General features: G+C 42.9%; 1 protein-coding gene across 3 annotated transcripts in view; it reads right to left on the minus strand.

Annotated features, from left to right (window-relative positions):
* Positions 4,121 to 16,153, minus strand: part of TUBD1 (tubulin delta 1) — a 31,368-nt gene continuing 19,335 nt past the window's right edge. For all 3 annotated transcript variants that reach the window (XM_013981124.2, XM_003131670.4, XM_005669003.3), the window contains 3 exons: positions 9,399 to 9,539; positions 7,268 to 7,451; positions 4,121 to 4,629 (listed from right to left, as the gene is read on the minus strand). In XM_013981124.2, coding sequence (XP_013836578.1) covers positions 4,527 to 4,629; positions 7,268 to 7,451; positions 9,399 to 9,539 — 428 coding nt within the window. In that variant the 3' untranslated portion in view covers positions 4,121 to 4,526. The remainder of the gene's footprint in view (positions 4,630 to 7,267; positions 7,452 to 9,398; positions 9,540 to 16,153) is intronic.

Below are 16,153 nucleotides of genomic sequence, written 5' to 3' on the forward strand. Positions count from 1 at the left end.
GGTTTTTTTTAAATGCATGTGAGCTATTGGCAGTCCTTTGGGACCCTCATCAGTTCCCCTGACCTTCCTTTTATTCATCTATTCCTGCTTCACTAAGTGCTCCCTAAAGTCTAAATGATGGGATTTTCTCTTTTCCCTCTTCTCCCCTGAATGCCTCATCTTCTCCATCACTGACCTGACACTGTGTTCTCCAGAAATGTAAAGTATTTACATTACTGTTTATCTTAACAGTATTGTTAGTGGAAATGGGATTCCGTTTATTAATAAGGCTGACCTCGTATCGTCTGAGACATTTCAGAGTGTAGGAGTACGAAGTTATTTAGTTAAAAATATAAAGCCAGATTTTTTTAGCCTACATTCCTAACACCCAGAGGAAACAATGTGATTGATACAGATGAGCAAACAACTCTTAAATTAAATAATTGATTATTTGCCAAAAAATGACAAGTTGGCGGGCAAAGCCATATTTGGTAGGTAGGTGGGAAAGCAAGAAGGGGTTGACTGCCAAGGCTTGGACTCATGGGGAGAGAACAGTGGGATGGGAACATATGGAGCCTGTTTTAAAACAAAATTTTAGACAGGAATGCAAGTGTGATAAACACGGTGGTCAGGAGAGGAATCACTGGTATGTACACAGCAGAGTAGTCTACAGAGCCTGTGAGATGCTTCAGACAAATTTAAAGCCTCATCTAGAGGTCCCCAGTTCATTGTTCTTTATCTTGTACCACATCTTTGCTGTAAAAAATTTGAAAGTGGACATGGGTGAGATAAGCAATAAGCCAGAGGAGTTCCCTGGTGGCCTAGCAGTTAAGGACCCAGCATTGTCACTACCGTGGCTCAGGTTCCATCCCTGGCCTGGGAACTTCCATATCCCATGAGTGTGGCTGAAAGAAAAAAAGAAAAGCACAAATAGGGGAGAGTGAAAATGCCTAATAATAGGAGTTCCCGTTGTGGCTCAGTGGGTTAAGAACAGACTAATATCCGTGAAGATATGGGTTCTATCCCTGGCCTCGCTCAGTGGGTTAAGGATCCAGCATTGCCGTGAGCTGTGGTGTAGGTCACGGATGTCTCTTGGAACCCAGTTGCTGTGGCTATCGTGTAGGCAGGCAACTGTAGCTCCAATTCAACCCCTAGCCTGGGAACTTTAGGGTGTGGCCCTAAAAAGAAGAAAACAAAACCTTGAAAATAAGAAGCAGTTTGAATTTATACTGCACTCGCTGCCTATAGGAGTGGATCCTGGCTCTGTGAGACAATGAGTGACATGCAGCATGCCAGTTACCCAGTAATCTAGGAAATTACATATTCAAAGCTTTGAATCTGTATGTCTAGGAAGTTATGATTCTAATATTGTCCTGGCTGTTTGGCCATTACCTCCACACAAGTCAAAGTATATTTCCAATGCCACCCTTTATCTTGAAGCTTGGGCATCAGCTTCTCTGTGTTAATTTTTAAGTTATCACAACTCTGATAGCAAAAAGTATATATTATTCCAAATAAGAGAAAAATTGTCTGTGTAAACATTTAAAACAACTTTGTAAATATTTAGGTATCCACACATACCAAATAATGCAGTTGTGAATCATAAAAGGGGAGTTCCCTGGTGGCCTAGTGGTTAAAGGATCCAGCTTGTCACTGCTGTGGCGCAGGTTTGATCCCTGGCCCTGGGAACTTTCACAGGCTGTGGGCATGGCCAAAAAAAAAAAAAAAAAAAAGAGGAGTTCCCACCATGGTGCAATGGTTAACAAATCCGACTAGGAACCATGAGGTTTCGGGTTCAATCCCTGGCCATGCTCAGAGGGTTAAGGATCCAGCATTGCTGTGAGCTGTGGTGTATGTAGGTCACAGACACAGCTTGGACCCCGCGTTGCTGTGGCTCTGGCGTAGGCCGGCGGCTACAGCTCCGATTCGACACCTAGCCTGGGAACCTCCACATGCCGTAGGTGTGGCCCTGGAAAAGGCAAAAAGATAAAAAGACAAAAAAAAAAAAAAAAAAAAATCAATTCACAAAAGCGAATGAACCCAGGGCTCTGTCTTATTGGAATTTAGTCACCTGCCATTGATTCCATGAGTTGCCAAATCAGAAATATACTTGTCCCTATTGGTAACTTACATATAGAATTATTAATTCTATTAATATAGAATTATTTCCACTTATGACTTTAAGCTTGTAACAAGGTTCCTCAAAATCAGCTTACCCTCTCGTGAGGTAATTCAGTTACGCATCTTCGTTAATACTGGTTTAGTTGGGGAAACTGTTTCAGTCTTTGCATCTCTGCAATGCTGAACTATTACTTTTAACTTCATTTTGTGAAAATTATGATTTAGTTATTTTCAAGTATTCTTGGGTTAACAGCAGTGGGTGTGCCTTTTAGCAGCTGAACAGACCACTTTTTACATTCCTTAGAAATAAGATATGGTTTAGTATTTTAAATCATAGCAACAGTTGATAAGAAAAACAGCAAAAAGGTAATCATTTCCATATGGAAAGAAAAGGAAGAAATAGTGAATCTGTGAACTGTCATTTTTCCATATAAAAATAAGTCACCACTAGTAGATTTGGCAGAAAGGGCAAATGTTCCTATTTGTTCCCGTTTTACATTTGTTAATATAGTGCATGTGATGTGTTTTATTGAAATACACCATTTTGAACTCAGTTGCCAATTTCCAAATGTGTTTTGTCCTTCTGAGCGAAACCCACATCTGTATGTGTCAGTTTCATCTAGCACAGTATTTCCTTAGAGATCATTTTCCCAACTTAGTTAAGTGGTTGGTGGAAGCTCTTACTGCTTTTACTGAAAATAATATAACCATCTTCCACACCTGCTAAATACCTGTAATTTTTTAAAATGATTTTTATTTTTTCTTTTTACAGTTGCACTGTGGAATATGGAAGTTCCCAGGCTAGAGTCAAATTGGAGCTGCAGCCACTGGCCTATGCCACAGCCACAACAACGCAAGATCTGAGCCAAGTCTGTGACCTACACCACAGCTCACAGCAACGCCTGATCCTTAACCCACAGAGTGAGGCCAGAGTGATCCACATCTTTATGGATCCTAGTGGGGTTCCTTAACTGCTGAGCCACTAAGGGAACTCCTCTATAAGTAGTTTTAAAGCACCAGTTGAATAAAATCAGTTTCTGCTCTGGCGTTTTAAGATCTAAAAGAAAAATCCATGCTTTCTGATGCCAAGAAAATTTAAGAAAAGCAAAGTATGACTTCCTGAATGGCTCACAGCGTTAACTACTCGGCGTTGATTCTGCAGTGGCTGTGGCTCGACACCTGGCTCAGGAACCTGCCTATGCAGCAGGTGCGGCCACTTGTTTAAAAAAAAAAAATAAAAGTAAACATTTTCTTATTTACTTTTACATTTAAGCATGATAAACATTTACTAACAAAATCCTGACATTTATTTTTATTTTTGTCTTTTTCTTTTTTTTTTTTTTTTTTTTTTGCCTTTTCTAGGGCAGCTTCCGCGGCACATGGAGATTCCCAGGCTAGGGGCTGAATTGGAGCTGTAGCCACCAGCCTACGCCAGAGCCACAGCAACAACTCGGGATCCGAGCCGAGTCTGCGACCTACGCCACAGCTCACGACAATGCCAGATCCTTAACCCGCTGAGCAAGGCCAGGGATCGAACCTGCAACCTCATGGTTCCTAGTCAGATTCGTTAACCACTGCGCCACGAGGGGAACTCCTGACATTTATTTTTAAATAGCTGCTTAGAGTGGAAAATCTTACACTGTTACATAGAATAAAACAAAATAAAAATGGATGTTCACATGATAGCATTTGACAACAGCTCCCTCTTGTGGTTCAAAACACTCACTTCAAAGATGAACGTACTGGAGTTCCCGTCTGGCTCAGTGGTTAATGAACCCAACTAGTATCCACCAGGGCTCAGGTTTGATCCCTGGCCTTGCTCAGTGGGTTAAGGATCCGGTGTTGCCGTGAGCTGTGGTGTAGGTCGCAGACGTGGCTCAGATCCCATATTGCTGTGGCTCTGGCATAGGCCGGCAGGTACAACTCCCATTGGACCCCAAGCCTAGGAACCTCCACCACCACATGCTGCGGGTGTGGCCCTAAAAAGACTCCCCCACCCCCGAAAAAAAAGATGAACATATTTAAATACAGAATTTTTATTTCTTAATTTAAAATTGTGCAATGAAAGTTTAGCTCATATTTAGTGAATACTTTTAGGAATAAAGAGGGAAGGTTTAATTTAAGGCTGTAAGAACAAAACAGAATACTCTCTTTTTTGTTCTAGGGTTCCAACATCTCAGAAAAGTGTTGCCAAAGTTATTTAAAGAAGCACCAATTTTTTTTCTTTTCTTACAAAGGAAGATACTAAGTAGATGTTTTCACTGAAAACAGGTACCATAACGGGTTTTCCTCCCTTTCTGTGGCTATAATATGCAGGAAGGAATCAGGATTTGACTTTGTTATTTTAGTAGATGGAAATTTGAAAACTTTACAGAGAAAGTAGTATTGAAAATATTTTAGTCCAAAAATGACTTAAGGTTCAAAAATCAGAGGTTGCAATAACTGGCAATCACCTGTTCTAACAATGTAAAACTCTCCAAAAAATCCTCTTCTTCAATTCCGTATTTTGTGTATTGATGAATGTAGGCTCTGGTGAGAGAAACAAAGTGTGAAATAAAAATCTCAGGCAAATGAATAACTCTTGAGGTCAAACAATAAAGAGACCTCTCCTAGCTCATGAACACACGAAGGGAGATGGCAAACTCTCTTAAAAGTCTTATCTTTGCTTCAATGTTTACTCCAAGTCAGCGAACTTTCAAGGTTTATGTCAAGCTCCCTGTCTTTTTAGTGTCCAAGACAGTGACAATAAGAAAATAGGAAAAAGAAGCATATTCTTTTGACAGACACAAGATTTGACTGTCTACCCAACACATACTCAACAACTGACAGGAGTTTATAACTGGGTTCAGCGTAAACTTGATTCTCTCTCTTTTTTTTTTTGTCTTTTTAGGGCCACACCTGTGGCGTATGGAGGTTCCCAGGCTAAGGACTGAAGTGGAGCTGTAGCCTCTGGCCTATGCCACAGCCACGCCAGATCTTTAACCCACTGAGCGTGTGCCAGGGACTGAACCTGCGTCCTCATGGATGCTAGTCAGATTCGTTTCTGCTGAGCCACAACAGGAACTCCGGGTTCAACATAAACTCTAAAATAAGTGCCTGAGAGGAGTTCCCGTTGCGGCTCAGCGGAAGTGCATCTGACTAGTATCCACAAGGACGCAGGTTTCATCCCTGGCCCCACTCGGTGGGTTGGGGATCTGGCATTGGTGTGAGCTGTGATGTAAGTTGGAGATGAGGCTCAGATCTGGCGTGGCTGTGACAGCTCAATTAGACCCCTAGCCTGGGAACTTTGATATGCCACACGTGTGACCTTAAAAATAAAAAAATAAATAAATAAAAAGTACCTGAGGAAGTTTATCTAAGGTGTGAAACTGTAGAAACACATTAATCCAGTTCTAGGAACAAAGTGAAGCCTCCCAATTGTTTTTCAGACAACACTGAATTTGCACTTTGCCAGGTGGCCCCTTTAATACTCCCAATCTCTCAGAATGTTCTCAGGCAGGAGAAGTCATGTTAAAAAGAATATCAAGGGCAGATATGAGTTAAATTTATGAAATAATGGCTGCTAACCATTTAGTGAGAGTGGGAAGCGAACCACATAAGAAAAGGACAGAGAGTTCACAGTCCTAAGGACTAGGGGGTTTATGGAATGGCCATGTTCAGGATAGGAGGCCTTGGGAATTCTAGCTATCAGGATAGGAGGCCTTGGGAATTCTAGCTAATCAAAGTAGAGTCTTATCGGATCTTTTGAGGAATTTTTTTTTTTTTTTTTTTTTTTTTTTTGCTTTTTAGGGCCGCACCCATGGCATATGGAGGTTCCCAGGGTAGGAGTCTAATCAGAGCTACAGCTGCGGCCTACACCACAGCCACAGCCACACCAGATCCAGGCTGCACCTGCGACGTACACCACAGCTCCTGGCAATGCCGGATCCTTGACCCACTGAGCGACGCCAGGGATCGAACCCACAACCTCATGGTTCCTAGTCAGATTCGTTAACCACTGAGCCACGATGGAAACTCCCATTTGAGGGATTTTGCTTTGACATTAAGTAATGATGGCAGAGGTCTGGGAACCTGGTAACATAATTCTTAGTATCAGGCAGACATTTCCTAGTACTAAGTGGAGTTGAATGCAATATCTCTTGCTGAGCAAGATCAAGATCTTTTTCATTCTAAAGGATCTTATTTTGGAAAACATGTTATTGTCCTTGCCTTACAGTCAAACTTCTACTTTCATTTCATTTAGAAACCACTTATTTAGTCAACAGCAATAACATGGAACAATATTAAGGATTTATGAGTCAGGTACCATACTAGCTATTTTTTACATTATTTCATGTAATTCTTACCACATATATCCGCTCAGTTTGGACCCACTGTGCAGAAAAAAAAAAGAAACCCTGAAGTAACATGTCCAAAGCTTCACACCTACAAAGTGGTAGCCATGCCCATTCCATGCTATAGATTGAATGTTTGTGTTGCCCCCAAATTCATATGTTGAAGTCTTCACTCCCAAGGTGATGATATTAGGAGGTAAGGCCTTTGGGGTATGATTAGTTCATGAGAGTGGAGCCTTCATGAATGAGATTAGTGCCTTCAAGAAAGAGGCCCATGGGAGTTCCCGTCCTGGCTCAGCGGAAACAAATCCGACTAGGAACCATGAGGTTGCAGGTTCAATCCCTGGCCTCGCTCAGTGGGTTAAGGATCTGGCGTTACTGTGAGCTGTGGTGTAGGTCACAGACGCGGCTCGGATCTGGTGTTGCTGTGGCTGTGGCGTAGGCCAGCAGCTACAGCTCCATTACACCCCTAGCCTGGGAACCTCCATATGCTGCAGTGCAGCCCTCAAAAAGACAAAAAGACAAAAAAAAGAGAGAGACCCATGAAAGCTCCTTTGCCCCTTCTGCCACTTGAGCACACAGTAAAAAGCCACCACATATAAACCAGGAAGTGGGTCTTCACCAGATATAGAATCTGCTAGTACCTTACTCTTGGACTTCCCAACCTCCACAACCATGAGAAAATTAATTTCTGTGGTTTAAAGCTACCCAGTCTATGCTGTTTTTGTTACAGCAGTCCAAAAAGACTAAGACATTCCAGATGCTGCCTTGTGTTTAACATTGTATTACCTGCCTCAGGTTAGGAAAAGTTTGTAGATTTATTTTTTACTTACTTTGAAGCAAACATATTCCATGCTTTGCCCACAATCACATCAAGTGGTTTTACTAAGAACTGGCTATTGCTGACCAATGCTGCCGACTTCTCATATTTGCTAAAGGCTCGCTGGGTTTTCCACACATTGAAAGCGTGAACAGGCTCTAGCCAGGAAGTGTAGAGAGCTGGATCTTTAAATGCTCCTGGGGCAAAACAACAAACCATTGTTTATAGCATGAATAAATTTTGGAAACAAATTAATACATAGATATTTCTTAGCCGTTTCACCAGAAATATTTTGTTTTGCCTTTTATTGATTATTTATTATTTATTTTTGGCCCTGCCCAGGCATGCGGAAGTTCCCAGGCCAGGGATCAAAACTGTACCATAGCAGTGCCACCAGGGAACTCCTGTTTTGCCTTTTTTTTTTTTGGCTTTTTAGGGCTGCGCCTGAGCCATATGGAAGTTCCCAGCCATACGGGGATCCAATCTGAGCTACAGCTGTGAGCCTACACCACCGCAGCAACTTGGGATCCGAGCTACATCTGTGACCTACACTGCAGCTCATAGTAATGCTGGATCCTTAACCCACTGAGTGAGGCCAGAGATCGAACCCCCACCCTCATGGATACTAGTCAGGTTCATTTCTGCTGAGCCACAATGGGAACTCCCTAACCTTTTATTAATTCTCTTATTTTAAAGTCTAAAATGAAGAATACGAAGAAAGTACACCATTTGATTGACTTGAGTGATTTCTTTCTTTTTTTTTGGCCACGCCCTTGGCACGTGGAAGTTCCCTGGCCAGGGATAGACCTGACAGCAGTGACAATGCCAGATCCTTTACTGCTTTACTGCTAGGCCTCCAGTTGACTCCTTGAATGACCTTTTTTTTTTTTTTTTTTTTTTTTGTCTTCTTAGGGCCGCACCTGAGGCATATGGAAGTTCCTGGGCTAGGGGTTGAATTGGAGGTGCAGCTGCTGGCCTACACTACAGCCACAGCAATGCCAGATCTGAGCTGCATCTGTGATCTACACTGCAGCTCATGGCAACACTGGATCCTTAATCCATTGAGCAAGGCCAGGAATTGAACCTGCGTCCTCATGGATTCTAGTCAGGTTTGTTACCGTGGAGCCACAACAGGAACTCCTGAATGACCTCTTTTTAATTATTATTAGATATTTATTTTAAGACATATTTCAGGAACAAGATTATTTGATTCTTTTTATATCACAGCGAGAGGCAACCAACTGGATGCTGCTGGAATCATCAGATAAAGATACTATAAACCTAGAGACTTGCCATAGAAACACAAAGCTAGTAAGAGTACTGCTCTTTCAACTTCCTGGAGACGTAATAATGCCTGTCACAGAGACCATTAGTGGTCCCACAATACCTGATCTCCCCTTCTCCTTTAGTAACAGAATCCCCGAATTTTAACTGTGATCATGGCCACCCTTGCAGCTACAGGTGGCACACCATCCAGTTCCAGTCAAAGAGATATAAACTCGTGTGTGGTGTGTGACCCTAGGAGGAGGAAGAGGCCTGCCCTTCTTTGCTTATTCCTACAAGATTTCATGGCTGAAGCTCAAACAGATGTCTTGGACTAAGGACAAAGCCACAAGGTGAGGATGACAGAGCAACCAGACTTAGGAATAAAGAATTAAACTCCTCTAAGAGTTCCCATTGTGGCTCAGTGGTAACAAACCCAGCGAGGATCCATGAGGACTCGGGTTTGATCCCTGGCCTCGCTCAGTAGATTAAGAATCCAGCGTTGCCTTGAGCTGTGGTGAAGGACACAGACACAGCTCAGATCTGGCATTGCTGTGGCTGTAGTGTAGGCCAATAATTGCAGCTCCGATTTGACCTCTAGCCTGGGAACTTTCATATGCCAAAGGGTTGCCGACCTAAAAAGCAAAAAAAAAAATTAAACTTGTCTTTTGTTGGACCTCTATTTTTGATGTCCAGTCTCATACTTAGTGATACAATGGTTACATTTTGCTACTAAAACCTATAATTATTATACTTTCTTTAAGAAAAAACTCGGGGACTTTTTCCTCTCCTTCCTTCCTCCCTCCCTCCCTTCCTTTCACCATAGGAACCATGTATGCATGCAAAACACACATCTTAATTTTCACCTTAACTTTGCTTACCCAGATCTGCATTGTGCACATCTTTCCCTCGAAGGATGACCAGGTTAGCAATGGAAGTGTTAAAATGAAACTCCTTGTTGGTAGACATTTTACTAAGAGCAGGAAGTCCTGATAAAGGAGGCCGGATCTGCCAGTCGATACCTACACAAGGAAAAAAAAGCAAGAGATTTTACAAATGGCTTTGAACAAGAAGAGAAAAATGTGGACGTTTCCTTGAGGTGCAATGGATTAAGGATCTGGCATTGCTGCAGCTGTGTCACAGGTTGCAACTGCAATGTGGGTACAACCCTCAGCCTAGGAACTTCCGAGTGCTTTAGGTGTGGCCAGAAAAAAAAGAGAAAAATGTATCATGACATGTATATTTTATATAAATTTCCATTTGATAAGTAAAAGTTGGGGGGGGTTCTTGCTAAAAATTTAAACATTCTTCTTTGGTTGACCTAAAATGATTTAAGCTACTCAATCCTGGAGTTCCTGTTGTGGCTCAGCAGTAACAAACCTGCCTAATATCCATGAGGACACAGGTTTGATCTCTGGCCCCACTCAGTGGGTTAAGGATCTGGTGTTGCCATGAGCTGTGGTGTAGACCAGCAGCTGCAACTTCAATTTGACCCATAGCCTGGGAACTTCCTGGAAACTTGCCCTAAAAAGGCAACAACAACAACAAAATTACTCGATCCTGAGAAAGGCATGAAACATTCCTTTTTTCTTTTTGTCTTTTTGGCGCCACATCCGCAGCACATGGAGGTTCCCAGTCTAGGGATCCAATGGGAGCTGTAGCCGCCAGCCTACACCACAGCCACAACAACAAAGAATCCAAGCTGTGTCTTCCACCTACACCACAGCTCATGACAATACCGGATCCTCAACCCACTAAGACCAGGGATCGAACCCCCATCCTCATGGATGCTAGTCAGGTTCGTTAACCACCAAGCCACAACAGGAACTCCTTCTTTTCTTATAATAGGTGAAGTATGTGGTATATAAATTATACCTAAGTAAAACTATTCAAAAAGGAGTTATTGGAGTTCCCGTCATGGCGCAGTGGTTAACGAATCTGACTAGGAACCATGAGGTTGCAGGTTTGATCCCTGGCCTTGCTCAGTGGGTTAAGGATCTGGCGTTGCCGTGAGCTGTGGTGTAGGTCACAGACGCGGCTTGGATCCTCGTTGCTGTGGCTCTGGTGTAGGCTGGCGGCTATAGCTCCGATTCGACCCCTAGCCTGGGAACCTCCATATGCCGTGGGAGCGGCCCAAGAAACAGCAAAAAGCCAAAAAAAAAAAGGAGTTCTTGCAGTTCCCTGGTAGCTCAGTAGGTTAAGGATCCAGCGTTGTCACTACAGTGGCCTGGGCTGCTGCCGTGGCACAGGTTCAGTCACTAGCCTGGGAACATCCCAAATGCATGTCTGTGGTCAAAAAAAAAAAAAAACCCACAAAAATAGTTCAAAATTCATGACATGATGTCAAAGCTCTACTTGTTATATATATAGCATTCTATATCACTGAGGAATAAAAGGTAATCAACTATCTGAAAATTAAAAAAAAAGAAAAGAAAAGAAATGAAGCCAAAGTTGAGACCTTAAAAAACTGATGTTAAAAAAATGCAAAAGTCGAATTCCCTGGTGGCTTGGCTTAGCAGGTTAAGGATCCAGTGTCGTCACTGCTGTGGCTCAGGTTGAAACTGTGTCTCAGGTTCTATCTCTGGCCCAGGAACTTCCACATGTCAAGGGCTCGGCCAAAAAGTAAGTAAATAAATAAATAAGAGTAAATGAGGATAGGAAAAGTTAAGCAAATAAATTTTAAAATGGGAATGGAAGTAACAAAAAAGGCATCATTAAAATAAACATAAACCCCAGGAGTTCCCTGGTGGTTCAGCAGGTTGAGGATCTGGCGTTGTCAATGCAGCAGCTCTGGTCACTACTGTGACCTGGGTTTGATCCCTGGACTGGGAACTTTTGTATGCCCCAGGCACAGCCAAAAGAATAAAAGAAGGATTAAATCCATAATACTATGTTTCCTTCCATCCAGGCCACCACTGATTAGGAGAAAACAAAAAACCTGTCGATTAAACTATTCAGATTATTAAATGTTACACTTATTGAAGAGTTCTTTTAGAGTAATTTAGGTTTATATTTTTAAAAATGTCATTTTTTTTTTTTTTTATCTTTTGAGGGCCACACCCACGGCATATGGAGGTTCCCAGGCTAGAGGCTGAATCGGAGCTGTAGCCGCTGGCCCACCCCACAGCCACAGCAACGCCAGATCCAAGCCGTGTCTGTGGCCTACACCACGGCTCACAGCAACGCCAGATCCTTAACCCACTGAGTGAGGCCAGGGCTCGAACCTACAACCTCATGGTTCCTAGTTGGATTCATTTCCGCTGTACCACGACAGGAACTCAAAAATCATGTCATTCTTGAACATACATAAAAAATATATACATATAAGAAAATAACTCAGTTAAGGCTTTCCTAAAATGTTTTCCCATTCAGTGACTCTATCACTCATTGACTCAGCATTAAGGATGCCTATGTTTTTTCACGTTATTGTGCTCCGTGCCTTCAGAATGGAGGTGATGCAGCATTCCTTAAAGAAATCCATGAAAATGCTAAGTCACTGGCTCTTAAACTGGCTTTGCACATCTACCTTTGACTGCTGCTTAAGGAATGTTGCTAAACTGGTCTGTTTATCATGATGACTGGCTCTCCCCCATCGCAGCAGAAAACTAAAGGTTTATTTTCTGGAAGGGTATGACTGCGCATCTCTGATCTGGAGAACACCAGGGGCAGAGGTAAGGGCAGGGTACACACCAAAACCAGAGAGATCAAGTGAAAATCCAGAAAACCATGGCCCCACCTCTTCCCCCAGATCACTGGAGCTTTGTCTCAATCCTCTGAGCAGAATATCCAACACTGCAGAGAGGCAAAGAGAATATCCGGGAGGACAAATGTACACTAGCCAAAAAGGGTAACAACAACAACAACAAAAATTGATTGAAACAAGTCTGAAGGCTCTAGGGGAGATTTCTTTTTTCTTTCTTTCTTTCTTTTTTTTTTTTTTTTTTGCCTTTTTAGGGCTGTACCTGTGGCACATGGAAGTTTCCAGGCTAGGGGTCTACTCGGAGCTGCAGCTGCTGGCCTACACCACAGCCACAGCAATGGAGGTTCCCAGGCTAGGTCTGAGCCATGTCTGTAACATACACTGCACCTCACAGCAATGCAGGGTCCTTAACCCACTGAGCAAGGCCAGGTATTGAACCCAAATCCTCATGGATACTAGTTGGGTTCCTCATCGCTGAGCCATGACCGGAACTTCTAGGGGAGATTTCTTAAAGAAGTTGAAACTGACAGAATACGTGAATATAAGCAGACCTCAGAGATTTTGCAGGTTTGGTTCCAACCACTACAATAAAGTGAATTATTGCAATAAATTCAGTCACACAAATATTGTTTTTAGTTTCCCAGTGCATATACCTTAATTAAATTTTTTTTTTTTTTTTTTTGGTCTTTTTGCTATTTCTTAGGCCGCTCCCGCGGCATATGGAGGTTCCCAGGCTAGGGGTCGAATCGGAGCTGTAGTCTCCGGCCTACACCAGAGCCACAGCAACGCGGGATCCGAGCCACTGCAACCTACACCACAGCTCACGGCAACGCCGGATCCTTAACCCACTGAGCAAGCGCAGGGACCGAACCCGAAACCTCATGGTTCCTAGTCGGATTCGTTAACCACTGCGCCACGACGGGAACTCCTAAAAAATATTTTATTGCTGAGTTCCTGCTATGGCACAATGGGATTGGTGGCATCTCTGCAGCACCAAGGATGCAGGTTCAATCCCTGGTTAAAGGATCTCCCGTTGCCACAGCTGTGGTGTATGTTGCAGCTGCAACTCAGATCTGATCCCTGGCCTAGAACTCCATATGCCATGGTGCAGCCAAAAAATAAAAAAATAATAATTTATTGCTGGAGTTCTCTCGTGACACAGAGGGTTAAGGATGCAGCGTTATCACTGCTGTGGCTCACGTCACTGCTGTGCTGCAGGTTTGATTCCTGGCCTGGGAATTTCCACATGCTGTGGGTGCAGACCAAAAAAACAAAAAATTATCACTAAAAAATGCTAACCATTATCTGAACCTTCAGAGAACTGTAATCTTTTTTCAATAGTAACATCAAAGACCACTGATCACAGATCACCATGACAAATAAAATAATGAAAATATTTGAACTATCGCAAGAATTACCAAAATGAGGAGTTCCCATTGTGGCTGAGCGGGTTACAAATCTGACTAGTATCCATAAGGATGCAGGTTTGATCCCTGGCCTGGCTCAGTGGGTTAAGGATCCGGTTTTGCTGTGGCTGTGGTATTGGTCACAGATGCAGCTGTGATTCGACCACTAGTCTGGGAACTTCCATATGCCGCAGATGTGGCCCTAAAAAAAAAAAAAAAAGAAAAGCCAAAATGAGACAGAAACAGAGTGAGCAAATGCTGTTGGAAAAATGGCGCCAAGAGACTTGCTTGATGGAGGGTTGCCACAAACCTTCAATTTGTGAATGAACACACTATCTGCCAAGTGCAATAAAATACAGGTGTGCCTGTATATCAAGAAACAGTTAAGTGGAGAAACAGGGTTGAATAATTGACAGACAGATAGAAAAACTAAGCAAACAGGAAAAAAAGCAATTACTAACTCCAAAGAAAATACGAAATTATACGGGAAGGGAAAAGCAATCACAGAATACTCTGCTGCCCAGCGTGAATAGCATTTATTGGGTCATGATACTGTAAAGCTGAATATTGTTTTAACTCAATAATGAGACTGCTGCTATCAGAAGGAGGAGGAGACTGAGGGTGTTTTAGGGCTTAGGGGCCAGTGTGAGAAAAAAGCTAAATCCTAAACCTCCAGGGTGGGAAGTAAACAGGCAGTCTAAATAATTAGAAAATCTATAAATGGCAGTGAATAGATGAAAACAGTAAAAGAAACAGCAAAAGAGTTTTGAAAACCATCTACCTCTGGGAAGGAGACAATAAAAGAAGGTTATGGACTAATAGTTTTAACAGGCTTCACAGAATTATTTGACTCTAATTCCTGTTCATATAATAAGTTATGGCTCATACACAGTAGAAAATTATGTAGCTAAGACTAAGGCATGTCCAAATATATTGATTTGGAATAAAGGCCACAAGATACTACATTAAAGAAGTTGTAAAGGAGTTCCTGCTGTGGTGCAGCGGGTTAAGAATCCGACTACAGTTCCTATTGTGCCTCAGTGGTAATAAACCTGACTAGCTTCCGTGAGGATGGGGGTTTGATCCCTGGCCCCGCTCAGTGGGTTAAGTTTTCAGCATTGCCATGAGCAGTGGTGAAGGTCATAGATGCAGCTGGGATATGATGTTGCTATGGCTGTGGCATAGGCCGGTAGCTGCAGCTCCAATTTCACTCCTATCCTGGTAATTTCCATATGATTCGGGTACGGGCCTAAAAAAAAAAAAGGAATCTGACTGCAGTGGCTGGGGTTGAAGGTTTAATCCCTAGCCTGGCGCAGTGGGTTAAAGGATCCGGCACTGTTGCAGCTGCAGCTCAGATTCAGTTCCTGGCCTGGGAACTTCCATATGCCTCAGGTGCAGCCATTAAAAAAAAAAAAAAAAAAAAGGAAAGAAAAAGAGAAAAAGGAAGTTGTAGAACAAAAAATACATATAATGTGAAGCTTTTTGTTTTGTTTTGTTTTTTTGCCTTTTCTAGGGTCACTCCCGCAGCATATGGAGGTTCCCAGGCTAGGGGTCTAATTGGAGATGTAGCTGCCGGCCTACACCAGAGCCACAGCAATGCAGGATCCGAGCTGTGTCTGGACCTACACCACAGCTCATGGCGACGTCGGATCCTTAACCCACTGAGCAAGGCCAGGGATTGAACCCGCAAGCTCATGGTTCCTAGTCGGATTCGTTAACCACTGAGCCACGACGGGAACTCCAATGCTAGTTTTATTTTTTTATTTTTTTGGCTTCATCTGAGGCACATAAAAGTTCCCAGGCCAGGGACTGAACCCATGCCACAGCAGTGACCCGAGTCACAGCATAGACAACACCAGATCCTTAACCCACTGAGCCACCAGGGAATTCTTAGTAGTTTCATTCTTTTTAAGTCTGTGTATGTATATCCTCTAATTCTCACCAGAATAAATTAAACTAGCAAAAGTAAATCAATGAAATAAAACTTTAAAATAAACTGTTTTAAATAAAACATAAAAATAAGGAAGTAAAATTATAATTTAGCTTAGTTTAGAGGGTGAAGCCAAAAGCCATGGAAAATTCTTCCCAGCTCTTACATTCTAATCAAGAAACTGCGGGAGTTCCCATCGTGGCGCAGTGGTTAACGAATCCGACTAGGAACCATGAGGTTGCGGGTTCGGTCCCTGCCCTTGCTCAGTGGGTTAACGATCCGGCGTTGCCGTGAGCTGTGGTGTAGGTTGCAGACGCGGCTCGGATCCCGAGTTGCTGTGGCTCTGGCGTAGGCCGGTGGCTACAGCTCTGATTCAACCCCTAGCCTGGGAACCTCCATATGCCGCGGGAGCGGCCCAAGAAATAGCAACAACAACAACAACAAAAAGACAAAAGACAAAAAAAAAAGACAAAAAAAAAAGAAACTGCAAGCATGTAGGCTCTGCTGAATCGTTATGACTCCCACGTTCCTTTCATTTCCCCTGTTTTTGAGAAAGAGCGTGTGCCCGTTATCCTATGCCTGTTCCACTATGGTCTGCTG

Source organism: Sus scrofa, chromosome 12 (assembly GCF_000003025.6).
Source record: "Sus scrofa isolate TJ Tabasco breed Duroc chromosome 12, Sscrofa11.1, whole genome shotgun sequence".
NCBI classification, from domain to species: Eukaryota; Metazoa; Chordata; class Mammalia; order Artiodactyla; family Suidae; genus Sus; species Sus scrofa.